Consider the following 25,606-nt stretch of genomic DNA (forward strand, 5'->3'; position numbering starts at 1 on the left):
CCTAAGTTTGGTTAGCTGGCAACCTGTGAAATCTCCACTGAATTTTGTCATCAGTTCAGTTGTTGCTTCCCTCTGAGCTACTTAGGGCCCCTCTGTGGATGTAAATTTTAGGGCTGTAAGTGATTTGAGAGTTTTCAGTTTCTGTGGTTCCCTCTTTGTAAGGATTCCCTTACTTTCCATCCTTTCTGGCATGTTGAACCTTATCTGTCATATCAGTAGTACCACTTGTTCCTCAAGTGTACATTTAGGGATTGTCTTCAGCTGCAAATCTGTCTAAATACAAGTCTTAGCCAATGGTCTTTCCTTCTTTCAAATGTCAAATATCCATCTTCCCACTGCACACTGCACTCTTGATTATTCCCAAGTGATTTCAAGTAGTTAGATTTTTCTTTAATTGGATAAATTTTATCTTCAGGAAAGATATTCTGGTGTTGGCTCCTCTGTCAATACCTAGTTAGTAAATGTATTTCAGTACATTCTTATATTAAAGTATTTAACATTATTATTAAATGTGTTCTGACAAATATACAGTCATGTAACTGTCCTCACAGTGAGAATTTTTTAAAGAGTATTTTCATCATCCTATATATTAGCCATCATCATTGCTATCGAAATGCCGGAGGCTGATGAGTTCTAAACAAAAGAGGCTGTCAGTTTGAAGGAGGGCCAGCTTGGCTGCATCATCTCATAGTGAAAGGCACACTGCAATGGACAGACAGGAAGCCAGAGCAAGGGGAAGAGTTAGTTCTGTGATTTCCTGCCAGGGCCCATCTCTTAAAGGTTTTACCACTTCTCAAAACCTCCATACTGGGTACTAGGTACCAAGCTCTCAACACCTTGGACACACTCAACTCGTGCAAACCATAACACTCCATAAATTCTCTCAAGACCCTGGGATGTCCGTTCCTCACCACTCCAGCTCTTGGAAATCACTATCTGTTGTACTCTGTATAGTTCTGCCTTTTCTAGGCTTGATATATGAATGGAATTTTCCAGTGTATAATTTTTTTTTTTTCTGTCTGGCTTATTTACTTAACATAATGGTTTTGAGATTTGTGCATTCACCAGTTGACAGCTAAGTTTCTTCCAGTTTTTGGCTAGTATTTATAAAACTGTTATGAACATTTATGTAACATTCTTCATCTAGATATATCTTTTCATGCTTCTTGGGTAAATACCTAGGACTGGAATTGCTGATTTTTTGGAAATATATGCTTAACTTTGGAAAATAGTTCCACATTTCTTAAAAGAGTGTCTGTATACTTTTCCATCCCCTCAGCAAGATCTGAGACTTCCAATTGCTGTATATTGTTGCCAGCGCTGGATATTGTCAGTGTTTCTAAATTTTAGCCATCTGCTTGGTGTTAGAGATACTTTATTATGGGTTTGATTTTGCAGTCCTTGATGACTAATGAAATTGAGCATCTTATTATGTATTTATTTTTCATTTGTGTATTTTTGGTGAGGTGTCTCTTCAAATATTTTTTTTTTCTGTTATATCCTCCCTGGCAATTGATTTTTGTCATTTTATTATTGAATTGTGAGGGTTCTTTATATATTTTTCATAGAAATCATTTATTAAAGATGTATTTTGCAAATATTTTTGCCTAGTCAAAAAATTTTCTCAGTGGTATTTATGGAAGTGGATTTAATGCTGATGAAGTTTGCTTCTTGTGAATTTTTTGGTTCTTTGTTTTTCCTATTTGGGATCATACTTTTCATTCCTTACTAATAAATCTTTATCTCTGGTTACCTTTATGTCAAATTAATATATATATTTGAATATGAGATTTAAGGTCAAAGAACTTTTTATTTTTCACGTGGATATTATCTTTTTTCAGCATAATCCCAAAAAATTATATATTCTCTTGATTTATCTTGGCTCCTTTATCAAAAATTATTTGAATATAGAATGGTGAGTCTATTTCTGTATTCTCCATTCTGTTCCATGCATATATTTGTCTGTTCTTATATCAAGATCATACTGACAAAAATATACTTTTTCAAAATCATGACTTCATATTGATGTTTTTCATTTTAATTCAGTAGCCCTTTATCACATTTCTTTATAAAGTTTTATCCTATATTCAGACTATAATGTCTTTTCTTTGAGTTTCAGTTAATTTGATTAATCTTTATTGTAACTGAAAAAGTCATTAAAAGAACGAAGGAATATTATTTTCCATCATCTAAAAGTAATCCAAAATAACTATTAAATATTAAATATTTAGAGCAAGAACAACATTCGATATTGTTGCTTTTTGTGTTCATGTTGAATCTGGTAATGTGAAAATCACTTGTTACTCCTGTGATTTTTGTGAGCTCTTGGCACGTCACATGGCTGTTGCAATTGTGTGGATTTTACAGCATTGATGTTCTTATTCTATTACCTTGTGATGATGGTCATCCCTACTTCTTATTTGGAACATAGTATTTTGGAGTCTGCTCTGTTACTTTTGATTACGTAGGTGGAAGACATGAACAATTTGGCCACTCAAGTTGTTCTACAAGTGTTTAATTTGACCACAGTCAGCTCTATGTGGCATTACATGTGCCAATATCTCATGTTATTTTTTACTAGTGTACTATTGTAAGAACAGAAGTTCTTGTACTATTGTTGAAATCTTTAAGATGAGCATACTTTCCTTTTAAATTTGAAGTAAAACTACACCAATGTTTTGAACTAAAAAGAATGTAGTTCTCTCTGTCTTTATAGGACATGTTTTTAATGTATCCAGTTGACTTATGATATCTGTATTTATTCATCCTCATATGAAAGCTTTTAAAATTCTGTCCCTGTTTTTGATGTTTCTACCTTTTTAAAAATATGTGCTGTTTTCTTATTAACTTTAAAATCATATTAAACTTATTTATTTATTTATTTATTTTTTAAGTTCTGGGGATTGAACTTGGTGCTCTGCACAATCTAGTCAAGCCCCTTACCTCTGAGCATTATCTTTTTTTTTTTTTTTGAGACAGGGTCTCACTAAATAACTCAGACTGGCTTCTAACTTTTGTTTCTCTTGCTTTATAGCCTTATGAGTAGCTGGTATTACAGTTGTACACCAGTATGCCTTACTTAAATTAATGTGTTAACTTAAAAAACCCCAACTTCCAAACAAAATAAATTCTCACAATAATATTCTTAATTTGGTACTTTAAGTAATAACAACAACAAAATCAGTTCTTATGGTAATTATGTGGGGTTTTTTTTCTTTTTCTTTTTTTTTTGCTAAGGACAGATAACTCGGAATCTATTTATAGTGATTTTATCTGAATGGTTTTCCCAGTTAAAATCATATGAATATGCTACAAGTTACTTGAGAAGAATAAGAAATCCTAACCCATCAGTTTCCCAGTAGGGAAACATCAGATAGAGTTGCTGGTATTAATACAGAATTTCATGTGAGAAAGAAAAAGGCAGATATTTTCTGTTATAAGGTGACTCGTTATCTGAAATTCTTAGTTTTTTGGAAAACTTCTTACTGAAGAACACTACATAAGCAGCAAAGTTCACTGATAAATAAGTGTACTTTTGTAAGAACACCCCGAAGGGTCAATGCCTATAAGCTGAACTGGGACCTCGAAACAGCAGGAACACCCCGGAAATTTCATCGTGCATCCATTGGGTCATTTGTCCTGACTCCAGAGTGGGCACCATCATCACTACAGCACTTTGCTAGGCCTGCCTCTGTCTATGCTTTATGATTAAGTATTTCATAGTTACATAATAATGTAGTCATATCTAGTTAATGGAATTTTCTTTAATATCTATATCTATTCCTGTTTACCTCCTGGCTCTGTGAGCTAGGACAAGAGTTTAACCTCTGTGCTCCATTTATAAAATGAGAAATAATGATATCTACCCAACATGATGGTGGTTAGACTTGAATAAGGTAGTTCTTATAGAGTGCTTGGCCTAGTTGCTTCCAATAATAGTGCTCACTAAATCTGTATGTTAAACACATTTCATTGGCCAACTTTGTGCCTCTCTTTAAATTATGAACTTCTAGAAGGTATCATTGTCTATTTTTAAATTGTACTTATTTTTATAATGTAAAATTTGTTGTTCTGATCCAGAATATTTGTAATTGAAATGGAAAGTTGTTATTTTTATATTTTGACATTTCATTTTCTCTGAGATGTGTGTGGCTTTACCATATGAACGTTTTAAATTTTTATATAGTCAGTTTTATTCATATTTTTATTTAATTATAGTAAAGATTATTGCTGTTTGGGGCTTGTATTCAGGTTTACTTCAATATATTGCTGCAAGTAGAAATTACTATTTCTTGGACTCAGTAAGTAGAGGGCACATTTGTGGGCTTGGAATGCTAATCTCTTCTGTATTATCTTGTGGAAATCTGAGATTCTGCTTCATTTTCAAGCAGAAATTTAAAATACCCTTTTACTCTCCTTATATCAAAGAAAACATTTGGCATTTGTTTTTTAGGGATTGGCTAGCTTCACTTAGCATAATCTGTCCTCATGCCATCCATTTCCCTGCAAATTCTATGATTTTGTCATTTTTTAATGCAGAGTAATTCTCCATTGTGTAACTAAGAACAGAGTTGGGAGGAAGAGCATGAGAAGAAGATTAACATTAAACAGGGGTGAGAGGTGGGAGGGAAAAGGAAAGAGAAGGGAAATTGCATGGAAATGGAAGGAGACCCTCATGGTTATACAAAATTACATAAAAGAGGAAGTGAGGGGAAAGGGGAAAAAAAAAACAAGGGGGAGAAATGAATTACAGTAGATGGGGTAGAGAGAGAAGATGGGAGGGGAGGGGATGGGGGATAGTAGAGGATAGGAAAGGCAGCAGAATACAACAGACACTAGTATAGCAATATGTAAAACAGTGGATGCGTAACCGATGTGATGCTGCAATCTGTATACGGGGTAAAAATGGGAGTTCATAACCCACTTGAATCAAAGTGTGAAATATGATATGTCAAGAACTATGTAATGTCTTGAACAACCAACAATAAAAATTAAAGGAAATAAAACAAAATACCCTTTTAACTTCATGGTGTTGAGTAAGACATTGTGTAATATAAGTGTGCTGTTAAAAAGTCTTCAGTCTGTAACAGTGATCTGGCAGAGGAGGGCCAAGCATGGGGGGCCTTGACATGCTGTTTGTTATCTCTTGTTGCGTAACAGATTACTGAAAACATAAAGGCTTTCAAAGGCACCTATTACCTTAGGTCATAAGTCTGCACAGGCCTAACTGTGTTCTTGGTCTAGCCTTTCAAGGTTCAAATCAAGATTTGGCTGGGTGGGGGCTCTGCCCAAGCCCTCCCCTAGAACCCTTCTGGTATGGAGGGATTTAGCTCTGTGCAGTTTAGGACCAAGTCCTCCATCCCTTGCTGGGTCACTCACTCTTGGCTCCTTGTATCTTCAAGGATACCAGCAATGTATTAAATTTTTCACTCATCCTGAATTTCCTTCACTTCCCTTTTGTACTATTAGTTGGAGAATTGTGTGACCGACAAATATCCCTTTCGATTATTTCAGTTAGTTGATTAGTAACCTTAATCACAACTGCAAGATCCCTTTGTCATGTGTTATAATGTGTGACAAATATCTCACCTTAGTCTCTGGATTAGCGTGGGAAATCTTGGTGGGGGTGGGGTTTGATGGTGTGCCTACCAGAAATTACAAATTGAGGAGTTTGGATCCAATCCAAAATGTATCAGGGATTCTTTAGAAAGATTGCTGTGAAAGCAACCGGGAGGATAGTGAGAAAGGAAAGATATCAGCAAGAGAAAATCCTGTTCTTCGTTTTCTTCGTTTTTATTTACTTATCTATTTATTTATTTTGGTTACAGGGATTGAACCCAGGGGCACTCAACCACTGAACCACACTCCCAGCCTTTTGTGTGTGTGTTTTATTTAGAGACAGGGTATAGCTAAGTTGCTTAGTCTGGCTTTGAACTTGCAATCTTCCTGCCTCAGCCTCCCAAACCCCTGGGACTACAGGTGTGCGCCACCTCACCTGGGTATTTTATGTTACTTTTTGAAGCGAATGCTTCAATTGGAAATGTGTGTTTAGTAGTGTAAAAATTGGAATAATTAACTGGGTCAAAACAACAATAACAGTAAATCATCAAAATATTCATTATTGCCCCACGAGGTGGTCCATAGCTCTAATTATAGCCACTGAGGAGGCTGAGTGAGGCAGGGGGATTATAAGTTTGAGGCCTGCCTGGGCATCTTGGCAAGAACTTGTCTCAAAAAATAAAAACGGGTTGAGAATGTAGCTCAGTGGTAGAATTAAAGCTAATCATAGGGTTATAGCTAATTAATAGAATTTGCCTTTAACACCTATGTCTATTTAATACCTACATCCATTCCTATGAAGCTACTGTGTGTGTGTGTGTGTGTGTCTGTGTGTGTGTGTGTGTTGCTGGGGATTGAACTCAGGGTCTTCTGCATGGGAGGTAAGCATACTACCAATTGAGCTATATCCCCAGCCCTCTATATCTATTCCTGAAGTAAAATTTGGGGAGTTGGGGGGTGCTGGGGTTTGAATCCTGGGCAAAAGAGGCCCCCTCACCAAATTTTACTTCAGGCCTGCTCGTACAATAAATTATTTGATAATTTGACTTTTATTTTAATTGTTTTATTTCAGTTTTTGATGCAAAATTTTTGCTTTTGATAGACTAAAACACCTGAATCTCAGTAATAAGGTTTCCCTAGACATACTATTAGTGTAGCTTATTTCCTTAGATGTCAGATCTTACACACTGAATGCTGATTTTTTTACTGGCTTTAAGTTTTAGCTATAGTTTCATTTTTTTAGTCTTAAAGTTTAGCAATTTCCAAGTTATATTATTCCTCTGAATACCATATTTGCCACATCTCAGAAGATTTTGTGATTTCTTAATCATTCAAATACAACACAACGCTTTTTATTTTAAAAAGTCTGCTATTATGTAGACAGGAGTTTAAAATTTTTTAATAGATTTGGGAACTTGGGAGTTTATCCTTACATTTTGAATGTTTTATTCTTATTATAGATTGAAGAATATATTTGCTTTTATTGCATGTAGCATAGGAAATACCTACCGTTTGTGTATGTGGACATTTGGATCCTGTATGCATTTTTTGAAAATTTTATGTACATTTGAATAGAATGAAAGTGGTGGGGGAATGCATGTATGCACACACATGAGCAAGTGCATATGTATTTGTGTGTCTGTGTCTTTCAAGGATCCAACCCAGGGCCTCATGCATACTAGGCAATTTCTGTACTGCTGAGCTGCTGTCATTTTGGAATAGAGATTTGTATGTATCTTTATGTGAGCTTAAATCAAGCTTTCTATTAAATTATTTGTTTTATATCTACTTAGTAACTTGAGAGATATGATAAAGTCTAATTTATGCATGTATTTCTCTTTTCTTCACTTTTTATATGCCAAAAATATTTATGAGGTTTAGAAACTTTATTGAATTATTCTTCTGAATTGACACTTTTCTACTTAGTATTATTTTTGATATGTTTGCTGCTTTTTAGTTTGAGAATTCTGTTTTTACACCAAATATTGCTATACCTTCAGTTTTTGATAGTATTTGTCTATCTTTATCCACAGCTGTTTGTATAGTGTGTCATGTTCCTCATGTGTATCTATATACATATACACATAAAAATGTGTATGTGTTTATGTATAAAGTGTGTGAGTATATTAAGTATGTTTTGCATGTTCATTTCTTTTAATAGGGAATTTAACCTGTGTACATTTATTTTTCATGGAGTTGAATGTTATCTTAACAGCCATTAAAACTTTAGTTTCAAATAATTTTTCTTGTATACCTTTAAAGGTACTCTACTTCTTCTCCTTTTAATTTAATATTGCTAATGCCTAATTTGTCTTGCTTTGGAAATGATCTGTTTGGCTTCCCCAAATTTCTCTTTATCCTTATGTTAAAAATTTGCCCAATTACTGGGTTTTATTGATAATGGGATATTGTAATTTGAAGCTGATCTTTAGGGAGTTTGGGGAGGAATTGTGATGGAGACTAAGCCTGGAGACTTTGGTTTGGGTTCAGAGGTCAGTGGAATTGATATGAAGACATTTTGTATTTTAGGTTTCTCTTCTGTTAAGTGGAGATTATACTTAATAAATGTTTTTAGTATTAGATATTTCATAATTTTGCTTCTAGGACAATTTCTATGATTATGCCTCTCCCCTCTTTCTGGCATTTCTATTAAATAGATTTTGACCTTCTGGATTAGTGTTCCATGTCACCATATCTTCTCCTCTCACTTGCCATCTTTGTTCTTTGTTACTACTTTGGGAGAATCCCAGTGACTAATAATAAGAAATGATTGGTGAACTTTAAAAACAGTTTTGGAATGTGAAAATTTTAGTAACTTTACATTTCTTAGAACACCTAGTCTAAAACCATTGCTCTTGTTGATATGGAATACTGACTTGATGATCTGTTCAACACATATGGAATGTCCCTAATCTTTTGTTGTAGTTTCATGATGAAAATTTAATCTCTGAAATTTTTTTTGGTTATGTTTTGTATTAAAGATTTGTTTGGAGAAGTCTTCATTTTGGTCTAGAATTTAGGAAGATCCTCAGACTCATGCTTTTTTAAAAAAATCTTTTTTTTTTTTAGTTGTCCATGGACACAGTACCTTTATTTTATTTTCATGTAGTGCTGAGGGTCAAACCCAGTGCCTCACATGTGCGAGGGGAGCACTCTACCACTGAGCTACAACCCCAGCCCCTCAGACTCATTCTTATAATTGGTAATAGGAGTTCTCACTGAGATTTTTAAAAGTATGTTTTTGTATTAATGTAAAACATAACACTACTTTTTCATATCTCCTCCCTTTTGTTTTCTTTTTTAAAAAATATTGTTTTAGTTGTAGATGGACACAAATCTTTATTTATTCATTTTTATGTGGTGCTGAGGATTAAAACCTAGTGCCTCACGCATGCGAGGCAAGTGCTCTACCACTGAACTACAACCCCAACCCCCTTTTGTTTTCTTTAATGATTGGACAGAGTTAGAAAAGAATAAAGTACTATCTAGACTTTGAAATATTGACTTAAATTCATCATTTAGTTGATAACATTACTTAAGGACTATTTACCTTATACTCATTCTCCCTAAATGTTAGTTTTATAATTGTTATTTATTTTATGAATTATTTGATTTCTGAAAAGTGTATAAGTGCCAACATTACAGATGATCCCAGTGGAAATTCATTCTTTGGTATTTTCTGTAATTTTTACAGATATTTTTTGTGGTACAGGAAGATCCTTCCCAGCCGGTGTGTGTAGCGTCTGTACTCTCTGAATGCCAGGTGTCCTCAGCTGGGCCGTTGGAACAGATGGGTTTTAAGGGTTCACTTACATGCTCTTAGTGCTTTATTTCCTCCCCACTATTTCCTGATACCTTTCTGTGATGATGTAAATGAGTATGTTGGGTAAATTCCAGCACTTTTCATAATAGTTTAGCTAATATCATGTGATATTTTTCTTTGAAGGCCTGACTAAGAGAACAATATTGGTGTTTCTAAAATAATGTAGGTGTTGGGCTAAGGATCAATTTACATTATTTTTTCCTTACATATACTTAAGTAAAACTTATTATATCTTATTTGTCAAAGTTATTTTTAGTGAAAAAGACTTCTGTACATCGTGCCAATAAGAACCCCTATATTTTTTACCATTTAGGAGAAATTAGTTTATGTTAATGTGTTATCAGAAAATTTTCTCAGCAGATTGACTGTATTTTCCTCTTTCAGCATTTTCTTGACTTCTCTGGACCTTGATGTTATTATTCTTGTCAACTCTAGGATTTATTAATATTCCAGACATATTTAGGTGCCTTGGAAGGTTGCATTATAAAAACAGCCCATTTTGGGAAAAAAAAAATGGTTGTTATGCTTTAATCAGAGAAATAAGGCTTTATTTTCCTTTTTTTAATGCAGTAATGCTAAGTAGAAAATAGAAGTGAAATATATACTAGCCTGGACATATGAACATTATATAAAATTAAAATGTGATGAATATAACTAAAGCTTGAGTTATTTACAAGTTTTACTGGTCTATTAATTTGAAATCAAAATGTACAGAAGACAAACCAAGAGTCTCTAAGCTTTCTTATGTTGTTTAGTACAGTGGATTGATAATAAAGAAGAAGAGTTTGATAGTATGTGATGGTTTACTTACATGTTTATTTACAAATTTACATGGAAGATTGAAAAGAATTAAAAATCTCACATTCCCTGATTAACATTGTAGAATCAGTGCATTAGCATGTGAGAATACTCATCATTATGCTCACAGAATCTACCTATTTTTGTTATGTGAGGTTTCAGTTGTTTGGTGAGTCACGTGTAGGAATAGGATTGCAGGGTGGTATCTATTCAGTGTGTGTGAGTGTGAACACCTGTTCATCAGGGCCTTTCTGTGTCAAGGAGCATTCCTGGTGCAGTGGATGCAAAGACTGTACCTTACTGGTACCTTACTCAAGGATTTTGGACTAGGGTGAAAAAAGATAGAATTACCATGTGGTGGCGTGAATGTGAAACAGCATGGTGCATGAGACATTTAGGTATTTCCGTAGAAAGAGGTTTTAGAGCCACTCAGCAGTGTTTCATAAAATAAAGACAATTGTGAAAAGACTCCCAAGTAGACTTAGGCGGATGAGGAAGAGTTCATTAATTGTTCAGAGACAAAACTGAATAAGCAAATGCAACATTGTGGGTAATTCCTCCCCACAATGTACACTCCTTGGCCCTCTACTCCCCCTGGTGTTTGTGGAGACTTTTTACATTGCTTTCCACATCTTGCAAGAAAGTGGAGGCAGGCCAGTGTGGAAATGGGGAAAGATATAACTAGATGAATTAATTTCCCATCACACTCCCAGCTGTGGTAAAGAAATCAAAAACTAATTGCTACAGTGAAGTATCTGGATTTTTATGTCCCCACTTTTATCTCCCTTGGGATTCTTGGGGTTGGAACCCAGGGTTGTAAGCATACTAGGCAAGCACTCTAGCATTGAGCTACATCTCCAGCCCTTTAAATGTATCTTTAATCATATAGTTGTGCCCCACTGATTATTTATTCATTGATTAGTTCATTTTACTTTGAATTTTAAGATAATAATAATAATTATAGTAATAATAATAATAGATCTTAAAAATGATATACTCCTATTATCTGTTTTGGTTGGGTTTCAAACTGTTAAAATAACCCTCAACGACACACCTGCCTTTTAAATTCTACTATTAGACTATTTGTCTTTTAAATCTTTAGTTGTATATTTTTGACAAAATAGGAAAAATTGAAATGCCAGCTTTCTAATTTGAATGGAAGGATGAATTGGTGATATGACAAACACTCGGTTGAGCACCTTAGGTTTTATTATTTTTAACTGGTCCTTTATTCACAGGTGCAAATTGTTTTACTAGTATGATACAATTAACTTTTTTTATACCTTCCTTATCCCTACATTTGAATGTTGCTTTTTAAGGTTTTCTAATGAGACTTCTCTCCCTTTTCCCCTCCAGCGATGTGCATTTTGTAAGCACCTTGGAGCCAGTATCAAATGCTGTGAAGAGAAATGTACCCAGATGTACCATTATCCCTGTGCTGCAGGAGCCGGCACCTTTCAGGACTTCAGCCACTTTTTCCTTCTTTGTCCAGAACACATTGACCAAGCTCCTGAAAGATGTAAGTTTATGACAGATGTATTTTTAAACTTCTTTCAGTGTGTTTACTTACAGTGACACTGTACAGTCCCTCCATGTTATTCTACTTGTACATAATCCTGGTAGTCTGAGGGATCTTTGCAATAGGTCCTTGGGGGAAATTTGTTAAACAATTTGATAGAAATTAATTCCAAAAGGCTATTTCCTTAAAAATTTAAAGAGAGCTTTTATATTCTTGCTTAAAATAAAAATTAAACCATAGAAAAACATACTGAGTATAGTATTTCGAATATGTGCTGTACAGCAGTTCATTAAAAAGTTAAATGGTAATCAGTGTCTTTACCCACAGAACACTGTGCAGTGGGGGGAGTTTGAAGCCAGATCTCTCTGGTGTTATCTGAGGATGTCTGGTGTGGGAGCGTCCAGTACTTCATAAATTTGTGGGAGCTGTGTAGCCTTGGGTGTTGTGATAGGAAGCTCGTTGTGCCTGTTTGTGATTCGTCAGTCTTGGGTATCTGTAATCTGCAGTGGTCTTTTTTTATTTCTTTTTCCAATAATGTTTTAGAATTCAGTGAAAATGTTAAATGTTGACTTTTCTGGTTTTTCACTATATGAATTTCCAATAAGCATGTGGGATCTTTTCCCCTAGAACATTGAATTTCCATATCTCCATGATGTTTTATTCAGTCTTTTATTATGTCACTTCTTACTTACTTGTTATCTTTTATTCATTTATTACCAGTGTTTTGATAAAAGCTTTCCCCCGTCTTTTCCAGGTTTATGAATCATATATACTATTTCAGGCTTAACATAAAGTAATTTCAAGTACAATTAGACTATATAATCTTTACTTTTTATCTTCATTTTGTACCATAATTTCATCTTCTGTTCAAATTTTGTGTCCACATATATAATCATGTGCTCTTACCAACTATACAGGTGAACGTTATGGATAAGGCATACTAAAATTCCAAATCATATTTAAGCTTATAAATAAAGGACTTATAAATAAAGTTTAAAAAATATTTTGGATTACTTACCATTACATCTGAGATAGATAGAATATTCATGTACAGCAACTGTTATGGGTATTTAAAAGTAGTGAATTATTTCAGTGAGGGCATACATTATTATATTTTGGGTGGTATAATACACTTTGCCCACTAGATAAAATTGCTTTTCTGTATGTAATAACCTGAATTTTATTCAGTGTTTTGGATTCAGTTATACTATAGACCTTGGTAAACAGTGTGCAAACCTGTATATGAATATGGCTCTAATGTTAGAGATTTCATTAATTGATAGGAGTACTGCTTTCGGCTGACAACAAGATTCTATAGTATATGCCCTCAGTTACATGTTAGTGATCATAAATCAGTTTGTAAAATAATGAACTGTTAAGAACTGAGGTGAGCTTATTTGCCATCATTTGTCATGCAGATGGTGAAAGGTTTATGCTGGCAATTTATAGCTAAAAGATACATCAAAATTAGTGGTATTATGCCTTGTTCCAAAATAGACTCATGGAGATTAAAATAGATGAACTGTACAATAAAATAAAACTAACGTGAAGTAAGCATATTTGGCCATGTGAAATACAAATTAAATAACTATGAAGGTATTGCTGAGCCTGATACCCAAAAGAAATGGTCTATTTATTTATTTATGTTAAACACAAATTTCTAGAAGTTAACACAAAGGAGGAAATAAGAACATTTATCTGATTCTCAGTGTATATGACAAGATTCACTTGATATTGAAAAATTGTCTTAAAGTTAACTGTCTGGCAGTATAAACAAATCCTGCAGGGCTGTTTCCTACAACTGCCCTCAAACTGAGCCAGTGGTGTAAAACCAGTGCCCAATTGTGAGTAAGTTCTATTCCTTATGGATTTTTAAAATATATATATATACATATTTTTTTAGGTTGTAGATGGACACTATACCTTTAACTAACTAATTAATTAATTAATTTTTATATGGTGCTGAGAATCGAACCCAGTGCCTCACATGTGCTAGGCAAGTGGTCTACCACTGAACCATAACCCAGCCCTCCTTAGGGATCTTAAAGAATGCAGTCTAAATATACAGATTTCTGGCCACATGTCTTAATTTAAGGATATAACTTAGATAATATTGCAGATAGAGTGTATTTCTGCCTCTGTAAAACCCTTCATAAATATTGCTAGCTACTTTAATTGTGGGTAAATGGCATAAGATAGTTAACTTTTATGTTTTTAAAATGGGGATATCTTGAATCAGTGTCATTATGTGTGGTAAATGATAGTAATTAATGGAATCACACAGCATTGTGCCTTGTATAAATTAATTGCTTTACCAAAAGATAGTTATTTTTAACTCTTTAGTTAAGACTCAATGTGAGAAGAATAATTTATATTGAGTGCACACTTTTCACGTTGCTTATTAAGTGCAGAACAATGTACTGTGATAGTTGGCTGAGTTAGGAATAAGATTGACACTTCTGTTTATGAAAATAGAAAAATCTATCAAAAACATTTTCATGCAGATGATGGAACATTTATGAGGTTTCTCCTTAGAAAGATTATCTGTGAGCAAGCCAATGTTTTCCTTTTAGGGAGCTCTGTCCTACAGAAGTGGCTGGTCATGGCTCCAACATTATCCTTGCAACATCATGATGCAAAGGATATGCTAACTATGTCTAGAAAGTTTATGCTGAATATCCATCTAGGAGATTTAGCCAGATAAACTTTCATAGTAGGCAAGTTGGATGGCAAGGAGCCAGCCATGAAAGACCAAGGAGAGAACATTCCAAGCAAGGAGAAAACTGCTACACAGGCTTTGAGGAATGAGCCTGGCATGATTCGTGGACAGACACTTAATAGTCATTGTAGTAGCCTGCTAAGTGGTTAGAAGAGATCATGTCAAGGTGAACACAGACTAAAGGAATTTGCATTTTACTGTCTGCAGTGAGAAGGCTTTTCAGAGTTTAAATGTGGGAAATATCATCTCCCAATCCACTCTCTCCTCCCCAGCGAATTTGCTTCATCACTAGGTTTGACTCCAGCCTTTCTTCCCTTGCTTGTGTTTCTTGAAGTCCTGATACTCTTCTGTTTTGCCCATGTTCTGTCAGCCCCTGGCCTTTTTTCCTAACTGCCTGCCACCTTCATGAGCCCACCTCTTTGGATGACATCTATGATCTACCTTTTCTATGTAGAGATTTCATTTGTAGGCAAATCACGGAGCACAGTGTCCTTCCAGTGAACAAAACTGGCAGATGATGAGTGTGTTGCGGAGTTGATGGAACAAGAAGGCTGTGCTGGTCTAGCCTGATGGTGATTCTTCCCCATGGCAGCTGAAATCTTGCTCTCTACCAGTGCTTCTATTCTATGTGCCTGTTCGACTTTCTCAAGCACCTTCCAATCTGAGCAGGTTTCAGTCTGTGATAAGCTTCCTTCTCACCTGAGCTTAATGTTTTTGTCTTTTTCCTTTTATCTCTTTCACAGTTGTCACTTAGGAAATGACTGTCTATATAGATTATCCTTCTGTTTCTTTCACTTTTCTCTTGTCAAAAGAACCTTGTGCCCTTATTTCCTTCAACTTCTTCATCTTGTGCCTTTGTGGCACTTTCCTGCCTACTTTGGTGTATGTTCCGATGTTCTTCACCTTCACTGATGAGTAGAGTAGTTCAATTTAGTGGTCAGTATTTATTAATAAGTAGTAAAGATTGTGATCATTGAAGCCAAGGAGACTTGAGCTTTACTTTTGCCCTCTCTAATGATCTTCTAACCTTTCAATCTGCTTTTGCAACTGCTTATAGAAAAATTTCACTTAGTTGTTTGATGATTGCTTCAATTTTAATGTCTCTATGGTTTGCAGATGTATATGCATGTACATATACACATACTTCTGACATGACATGACAGCTACATAGTTGCATCATCTTATACATAACCTCCAAAAAATGGTTTTAGTATTTCTGCACATACCTGTTCCCTGGCTGGGGAGCGGGTTGGAACCAACCTCATACTTTCACATAGTACTTTTTTCTGTTATTGTTACGTATGTAACAAATGGTAAATGTATTTGTATTAGATGCATCACATTGATGTTTTTCTTTGGTTTATTATCAGTAATCTGTAGAAGTCAAATAACACAACAGGATTGTCATTGAGGAATTGCTGGGAATCATTATAAAATAAAAAGTGGGAACACTCTTGTTTCAGAGGGGGTTTTGTGAGTATAGAATGGTTCTGTGAAATAGAAATATAATGCAAGCAAGCTATTTTAAGTTTCTTAGTAATGTTAAATTAAGTGAAAAGTATTTGAAATTTATAGTATGTTTTATCTGACCAAATATATAAAAATATTAGTATTTCAACATGTAATTAATATAAAAATTTTGAGACACTTGACTTTTTTTTTCCGGCTAAGCCTGCATTCAGTATGCATTTTACATTCACTACACATCTCAGTGTGGACTAACTAGTATGTCAGTTGCTCAGGAGCTGCTATGACTAGTTGCTGTAATGGCAAGTTGAAGTAATGGAGTAGCAAACTCTAGGAAGTTTTATGGAAATATTTTAGACAGTGTTCCTGCAAAATTATTAATAAGGCAAACCAAGTATCTGATAATTATTCATGTGCTTTCCACAATTTCTAAAAGTTTAGAGTAGGCAAAAATCAAAGATCAATTTTTAAATGTAGGTAATTCTATCTTAGTATTAAGAAAAATCATTTACCCTCTTATGTCCTTCTATCATGTGTGATACTTCCCCTTTTAAACCCATGATTTATTTTAAATGTCTGACAATTAAAGAGCTATTTAAAAGTGATTGTAGAAGGAAGACCTTCATTTAAATAAAATGCATGTAATAAGATTTAAATTATGCTAGGCAGTTGGAGATACAGAACAGAAAAAGAAACATCCCTGTCCTTCAGGTGTTCCCAGCTTTGGGCTGTCTTTAATGGCTAGTACAGCAAAACTTTCTTGTAGGTATATGGGGGAACAACAACCATTTAGGTGTAAAAACAGGTATTTGCAGCAGAGTTTTGAAGGCCTCTCTGGAATGGGCTGAGGATGTCACGGAAGCACAAAGGTGTTTTCTTTTTTTTGTTTGTTTATTTGTTTTTTGAATAATTTAGTACTAGGGATTGAATCCAGGAGTGTGTAACCTCTGAGCCATATCCCCAGACCTCTTTATTTATTTATTTTTTTAAAATTTTGAGATGGGGTCTCACTAAGTTGCTGAGCCTAACTTTGAACTAGCAATCCTCCTGCCTCAGCCTCTTGAATTGCTGGGATTACAGGCATGTGCCATTGTAACCTGGCACACAGAGTTCTGAGCAGAGGGAACAGAATGTGTAAAGGGACATAGACGTTGGATAGAGTGTTGTGTCATGCTCACTACAGACTACTCACACCAACAGGAGCGAGAGGGTAGTTCCAAGATCTGGCTGGAAGGCGGGGTGGGGGGGTGCTTTTTTGCTCAGCCTATAAAATTATGATTTTTTTTTAAGGTGTAAAAGGAGGTAATGATGATTTTTAGTGTAAGCAGAGCCTGACAATTAGATTTTACATTTTTGAAAATGTGGTTTAGATGTATAGATGATTTTTAGAGAGATCAGAACCTTAAATTGGGATGACTCCATTTTGAAGAAACTGTTATCATTAAGACAAAACATGAACTAAATAATAAGAACAGAAAGTCGGGTATGGAAAGTTTAGTAAATAAGCATTGGTGTGTCTCTCAGGTGTGTTGGGTCAGAGGAGTTAATAGTCAACAGTGACACTGAAGTTTCTGCTTATAACCCGTTGGTATAAGTTTAATTTCATTATTTTTAGAACATCTGGCTGTTGAGCTCCAGTAAGACTGAAAATAAAGGTTTGGGATTTATGACAGAAGCCTGGGGCTGGTAATACAAATTTGGCAGTTGTAGCCTTCTTTTGACATGGGAGAGATTTCATTTGTAGGCAAATCACAGAGCACAGTGTCCTTCCTTTGTCCTTCCACAAAGGAAAACCATAGGGAGTTGGAAAGGAAGAAACAGGGTGGAGTCTAGGGAACTCTTCAGCATTTAGGGAGGTTTTAGAGATACAGCAGTCAAAAAAGGAAGATGAGGTGGACATACTGAACGCCTAAGGAGAGATCAGGAAAGAGTTGTCAAGGAAAGGGAGGTGTGAATAGGAGATGGTCAATAATGCAAATGTTGCTAAGTGTAGGAATGGCCTGGTTGGAAAAGTGACCACACAGTCCTTTGTAGCTACATTAAAGCAGCTTCAGGGGAATGGTGGATCTGTATGTCAGGGTCCAGCCTACAGACCACATTCCAGGACCTCGAGCTAGGAATGGTATATACATTTTTAAAGGATTTTTTTTTTTTAAATGTCTGTATTCAAAGACTGTTGTGGCTTAAAAGCCTAAATATTTACCAAGTAGTCCTTTGTAGGAAAAGTTCTCTGACTCCTGGAACATGTAAGAGGGTAGATTTGCACTCAGTTTGAAGATGCTTAACTAGGAAAGAGAGAAGGTGAAAGTGATTTTTAGAATAGAATTAATAGAGGAACAGATAGGAATGACCAAACTCAACAAAAGGGAAAACAACAACAAAAAAGACTCTCACACTTTGTGATAGTTGTTAGAAATAGGCATAGTCATATGACCTAATGTGGAGTAATTTTAGAATACATTGTTTTCCTTCTTATATCGTAATATATGCATGGGCTTAACTGTGTATTGGGCAGGGCAGTTTTTTCTTGACATTGTTTTTGTTTTAGACAGTAAAAGTACAGTTAGAAAGTGCACCTTTTAGTCTGCATTTATGGTTAGATGATGTCTATAAGTATATGGACTTCAATGCTTTTACAACTGGAAATCAATGTAGATGAGAATAGAATTAATAATATATGAAAAATTACATTCATGTTTGAATATGTAGCTTCATTTTTACTGTTCTCCCACATAAGACATTTTTCAATATTTAAAAAAACCCCTTATTTGACCTGAGTAGTTTGTTTATGCTTAAGAAGCATTTAATCTAATTCATATCAACATTACCTAATTTTGTCTTTTATCTGGTTTTGTAAATTTCAAATATATTTAATCCAAATAAAATCTTTATTCTTATACTACCAGCGTCTCTCAATTCATTCCCTCTGCCCCTTGTCCATTCATTGCAGCAAGTATATATTGAGCATTAATTAAATGCCCAGCATTATCATTGGTATTAGAAAAATAAAATCCAGAAATGTTGGTGGCCTCAAGAAGATATAGGCACAAATCATTGCAAAACTACATGATTGAATTTAATGTGGTTAAATCTAGATTAAATACACTACCATGCTTTTATTGAGACCTCATTCTGACTAGATTCCAGTCCAGTGTGGATAACTTCAAGTGTCTAAAAGTTTACCATGCAAATTCCCTTTAAGTGATTTTAAATTGTCAAGTCAGAAAAGTATTAAATTCTTATACAACAATTTCATTGTTTTACTGTTAATTATAGCAAAGGAAGATGCAAACTGTGCAGTGTGCGACAGCCCGGGAGACCTCTTAGATCAGTTCTTTTGTACCACTTGTGGTCAGCACTATCATGGAATGTGCCTGGATATAGCGGTTACTCCATTAAAACGTGCAGGTTGGCAATGTCCTGAGTGCAAAGTGTGCCAGAACTGCAAGTAAGTTTTAATTTCAACTCAAAGGTGTGTATTGAGTTTAAGAGAGACCCTATCAGGTGCTAAAGATTTATGTAATATGATAAAAGTTGTTCATATTGCAGCTATATTCATTCAAACAGACTTTATTGTGTCTTAAATGACTAGATATTTATTAGCATTTCTATTAGTTTGAACCCTAAGCAAAACACATTTTAATAATTTAAATTCTCCTGGTTGTCTAAAAATCTAACTTAAATATGCCAACAATTTGTAAAAGACTGATCTTAATAATTTAAGCATTAGAAAAATAAAGTAGCTTTTCTTGAGGGGATCTGGGGAGATCATTTAATAGGAAAATGAAGCTCTAACTAGAGAAATTATTTCCTAGAGTTCAGCCAGGAAAATCAGTGGTGTGTTTGAATTTCTTTTCCATAAAGGTCACTTTCTTCTAAGATTACTGTTTTAATAAAACCTTTATATTTATCTGAAAGACAATTACCTTTAGTAGATTATAGTTACCATAATTCTAAAATGAAGTATTGTGTGGCATTTAAACAAATGTTATGGCAGATAACAAATGTTATCTTCTTCTATTTGTTATATTCCATCCTTGGTCATTTTTCTAGTCTCTGAAACTCCCCCACTCCCCATTAGCAAGATAATCAGGGATGTTACCAGCATCACCAACAATCTAAGAATGCAGTTTACAGGCTGAGTATTTTTGGTACCAGAAGGAATTAATACCCAGCATTGCCATGTTCAGTCTGTTTTATTAGTTACTCATTTTGATGATAGTTAGCATCAATATGTTAGAGTTATGTGGAATAAATTTGACCACTTACCCTCTTATTTTGGTAAAAATTAGGTAAAATAAAAGTAAACATTTTTCAGTACCTTGTATCTGTTTTCAGTTTCTTTGGGAGGAATTAGAAAACTCGAAGAGAGTGCTTATTCTCTAAGATCCTTCCACCTAGCAGAAGAGTTAAAGTATGCAACATTATATGTAGAGTCTTTTGAACTGAATAGTAACTGGAGGCCAGCTCTTACCCATTTTTCCTGTTTGTTACTTATCCCCAGGTTTGATTTGGAGACCTGCTTTCAACTCTTCTTAAATTCCTCATTTTTGCTTTTCTCCTCTTCTTGAATTAAATTTAGTATCTGAGAGTGATTAACTGCCAATAATTGAGACGAGATTATGTGGTAGGGCTGGGACCCAATTTTTAGGGCAAAAGAATATTTAAAGAAAGCTTTTAGGTTTTCAAGTATAATTCTCAATAATTATGACAAGATTATTTTTCTTAGTACATAATCATTTAATATTTATTGCTTAGTGGACATTTTAAGCTCACATTTTAATTCTCACAGAATTCTTTCATTATTATTACCATTTTATATGTGAAACTCAACTGAAGCCTCAGTTTGCACAGCTGGGGAATAGCAGTCTGAATACAAATATAGATATGTCTGATTTGACCCTCTGTCATTGTATAACAGTGCCTTTGCCATTCACGCTGCCAAGATTTGATCCTTTCCACACAGTATCACCTAGCAGTTACAATTCTTCCCCACAAATGAATGGGCATGAGCTATTTCAACAACAAAGATGAGAGGTTGTTCATCTTGCCTTCCCCCTCCTCCTCTACAGGAGTCCTAAAATGACTACAGCAAGTTACTGCAGGTGAACTTCAAGTAAAAATAGCCCTTTAGGGACCCATGGTTGGGGGTTACCTCATCATTATCTATGTAGAGACAAAAACAGATACTGAGGTATTTATGAACTGTGCAGTTTCTAGGACTGATCCTATTCATGATTACTTATGTTATAAAACATAAGTTTAAAGATAAGGCATCATTAATGCTATCTTATTTTTTAGACAATCGGGAGAAGATAGCAAGATGCTAGTGTGTGATACGTGTGACAAAGGGTATCATACTTTTTGTCTTCAACCAGTTATGAAATCAGTACCAACCAATGGCTGGAAATGCAAAGTAAGTTATTTGTTTTTTTAAGAAAATATCCTCTGTATGTTTTATATAGAGAGCAGACAAATCAGATACCTATTCAAATCTATTTTAAAAATACTTTAAACTTCATTGACGTATAACTTACATACAACAAACTGCACATATTTAAAGTATTAGTTTGACACATATATATACCATGAAGCTATCATCATCTTCAATATAATGAACCTTCTCATCATCTTCAAAAATTCCCTGGTGCCCTTGGGTACCCGCCTTCCTGGCTATCCACACCCTTCTCTGGTTTTCCCAGCTGGTGTGCTTTTGCTCACTGTAGATTGGTGTTCACAGTCTACAATTTTGTGCAAATACTATCATATAGTATACTCTCATTTTATCTGGCTTTTTTGGCTCAATGTAATTATTTTGAGGCTTTTCCAATTTGTTGCACATATTAGTTGTGATTCCTTTGTATTACTGAGTGGTAGAGATACCAAGTTGTTACTTAAATCTTTGTTGGTGAACATTTGGGCTGTTTACAGTTTGGGGCTACTAAAAATATTGTGAAGTTATCAATTAATATTAGTATGGTGCTTAATGAAATAAACTAGTTTTGCATTATTTATCAATCTTCCTGGACACCTGTGAAATAGGTGGTATCTCCATGAAGAAACTGAAAAACCAGATGTATTTTACAGTCTGTTAATTTGTAATCCCAGGTAAAAGATATTGCATTCTGATTGATTAGCTCCTAGGGTCCTTACAGTTAATTTGTATGTACAATGTACCTATGTTTGTGTGTGTGTGTGTGTGTGTGTGTGTGTGTATGTATATGTATATGTATATGTATATGTATATGTATATGTATATGTATATGTATTAAGAATTTGGAATCATAATGTGCAACTTTTAGGTTCTCTCTCTTCCATGGTGGTTTTAAATAACTGATTAGTGACTCAGATATTTATTTTTCTTATTTATTGTCGAAAGTTTCTCTTGATTTTGAGATGTGGCCAGAATCTTCAGATATTTTCCTACGTTTTTATTGCTTAAAATACCAGACCTTCTATTGTGTGGGGCACTTTTTAAGATCTGTTTATAGTTTACTTTTAAGTTTTCCTTGTTATTCTTTTGGTCAGTAAATTATTTTTTCTTCTTCCATCTGTTTTTTTGTATCTGCATTTGTATGACCCTGAGATAATACCATGCTGATCACTTTAAGCTTTCCCAGGAATTTACTGAGTTCTCACTACTGTCTGTAGTCCCTGTGGGTAGACTTACAGTTCTGTCGACTTGGGCAGACTTTGTGTAGGACCAGGTAAGCAACAGAAAATTATAGGGTGTTATCTACCCAGAAGCATAAAGTATTTAAATTCTTAAAGTGAAAATAGAAGATAAGAATAGTTCAAGTTTATCTTCAGATCTCTCAGCTCATTTAGTAAAACTAATTTTTAAAAAAATTCTTGGATGATATTTACAAACAATATTTAGTGTGGCCTTTCTTTGAATGTTCTCTAGAAAGTTAAATCAATCATAAAAGTAGCCCAGGTGTTTCCTTTAAAATTTATAGAGGCCAATGAATAAATTCCAAAATGAAGGTTGATGAGGATTAATGGTTAAGTTGTCCAAGTTTACTGATTTGTAGATCCTTTCTTAAACTGTAGATATCACATTCTAATACACTATTTTCTCCTTGTGTCACCATACTGTGTATGCTTAATTGTGTAAGAAGGGATTTCCTCCCTACACTAATTAAGAATATTTTTCATTTCATTAGACTGTAGGTCTAAAGAAACTAAGGACTCCAGATTCATATACTGTCCCGCTCCCCTCCCCCACGTTGACTTCAGCTATTTATAATCTTAATGTTAAAAAGTCAAATAGAATTTACAAAGAAAATACAAGGAAGTAAGAAATATTAATTTTATTTAACAGTTAATTTTGGTCTGAAACTAAATTGCCAAGATCTGGTATGATAGATGTTTCCTCAGTTCCGGTTCATTGCTTAAGCTTTTTTTTTTTGGCTTTAATGATGATACAGAGAATTTTTCTTTTTTCATTTTTGTGGTGCTGAGGATTTGACCAAGGGCCTCACATATGCTAGGCAGATGCTGTGGTACTGAGCCACATCCCCAGTCCAGAAGAGTGCCTGTTGTATTTGTTTTTAAAATAAAAATAGTATTGATGATGTCCTGCCCTTCTTTGCTAGTTCAGGTTAATAAGACCTCAGAAAGCAGTCCTTGAACATTTAATTTAATGAAATGCTACTAAACTCTGTAAAGCTTTTGTTCACAGACTCACCATGGTGGCACAACTGAAATCTGTAATAAATGGGGGTATCAATCCAGTTATTTCTCAAATACAGAAGTTCCTCATTATAATTTACTGGTATGCTGTTTGCAGCTTAACTGTTGTAAGTAGATACTGACAAGGACCATGATCTTCTGCTTTCTCTGAGAGTTACGATTCTGATCACTGGGTGCATGTCCCTGTGCCATTCTGACACCTGGTGCTTTTCCCTTGGTAGTACTATGTAGAAAACTTGCTTATTTCTTCTGTCTTTGACAGCACTTGGGGCTAACAGAATAATAAATAGAAATGCTAAATGCAGGCATTGCAGCTTGCATTGCAGTAATCTTGAAGGTCAGATAAATTATATTAATTTTTAATTAGTGTTTCTATGAAAAAATGCCGATCTCTGAAATCTCCAGAGTCAGTGATGTCCCTGCAGCCTCCCATTCTTGTCCCATTTGCACAGAAGTGTGCTCTTGGTGTATCTCCCCTAGGTCTCCCTTTCCCTTTCTATTTACCGGCCCATGTGTCACCTTCTTGGCATCCTCCAGGGTGCAGTGTTCAAGGGTTTGGGGGTGGAGTGGGATGCTGAGGATGGCACCTGGAATTGCAGGCCTGGGGCTGCTTCCAGAGTTAGGCTTCTCTGGCTGCTGGGGTCCCATGGCTCTGCCACTGGCTTGGAGGGTCCACCCTGCCCCTCCCTTGCAGGACTGGAGAGGGTGTGATGGCCTGCAGGAAGGGAGGTGCTGTGCCCATCTGGGCAGGGTCTCTTGGGCCTTTTTGGAATGCCTTTTAATTGCTTTTCAAACGTCTTTTCAAGAAAGGTAGTCTAGAGAGTCCTGGTGAGGAGGTCACTCTAGCTGCAGGTCCAGGGGCGGGGTGGGAGGAGACACTGAGGGAGCCCGCACCTGTGCTTCACGCAGTCCACGGGGGACAGATGATTGGCACCTGGAACTGGAATCTGGGTTTGGGCCTTCTAGGGCAGTCCTCAGCGAGTTCTCTTAGTAGTCGGAATGTGGGGCGTTTGAGCAGAGAGGCCATTTCACCTGGGATTCAAAGAGCCACTGGGCACCTGCGCTCAGGTGTGGCCACCTGGGAGGTGGAGCCTGCAGACTGAAGAAGGCCTGCTTTCTCAGGTAGTTCCATTTCCTCCCTGGTTGAATGAGAGGTGGTGATGTGTTATCTTGATAATCAGGCTAAGGAAAAAATTCTATGTTTAATGGGTTGGTACATTTATATTTTTATCTTAACACAGTGTCTCTATTTGTAATTCGTTTTCTTTCCTAAGGAGGAAGAATATATAAGACTATAAACTTACCTTTGATTATAACTTTGGTTGCACTCAAATTGCATTTGTAACCTTCTATGTATGTATATATACCTGACTCAATAGCTTTATCTTTCTTTTTTATGCTTGTGCTGTTAATTTCTACTTTAATTACATTTAATCAGAGAATTTAATTTAGCTGATGTGTTTTTGGAAAACAAATGTTTTAATACTTGAAATAATGACTTTTGAAAAGTGAAGCATTTATTTATTATTTCGTTGTTAGAAGAAATCCTTTTACTTTGTTTTTTGGCTGGTTGATTCAAAAAACTGATAAAATTAACCATTGTAATTTTTCCTATCAATTTTTTTGCATCCTTCACTATTTAAAAAAGAATCATAACTTATTTTATAACTTTTTTTTTTTTTAATGTGATGCTTAGGATTGAGCCCAGTGGCTCACCCATGCTAGGCAAGCACTCTACCACTGAGCTACAGCCTGGCCCCTGTATCCTTCACTATTTTAATAAAACATTTATTTTGTGGCTGTTACTTAGCAAACAGGCCAGACCAGTGTTAATACACTGTGCTTTTTATTAGTATAAAATCATTCTTTATCTATGTAACACTTGTTTTTCTTTTTTCTTGTGAGTGGGACCAGATATTTTGCTTTACTTTTTTTGCTTTTACTTTGTTTTATATCGACCCACAGGCTGTTTTCTATGGGCACATAGGCACCAGTTGAATGTTATCTTTTTTTTTTTTTTTTTTTT

At 35.1% G+C, this 25,606-nt stretch overlaps 1 protein-coding gene across 13 annotated transcripts in view; it reads left to right on the top strand.

Annotated features, from left to right (window-relative positions):
- Kmt2c (lysine methyltransferase 2C) overlaps positions 1–25,606 on the top strand; it is a 255,597-nt gene that overhangs the window by 111,137 nt on the left and 118,854 nt on the right. For 12 of the 13 annotated variants that reach the window (XM_048786668.1, XM_048786672.1, XM_048786664.1 and 9 more), the window contains 3 exons: positions 11,537–11,699; positions 19,162–19,333; positions 21,187–21,301. In XM_048786668.1, coding sequence (XP_048642625.1) covers positions 11,537–11,699; positions 19,162–19,333; positions 21,187–21,301 — 450 coding nt within the window. The remainder of the gene's footprint in view (positions 1–11,536; positions 11,700–19,161; positions 19,334–21,186; positions 21,302–25,606) is intronic. The other variant, XM_048786676.1, reaches the window with a different exon arrangement.

Source organism: Marmota marmota, unplaced genomic scaffold (assembly GCF_001458135.2).
Source record: "Marmota marmota marmota unplaced genomic scaffold, marMar, whole genome shotgun sequence".
NCBI classification, from domain to species: Eukaryota; Metazoa; Chordata; class Mammalia; order Rodentia; family Sciuridae; genus Marmota; species Marmota marmota.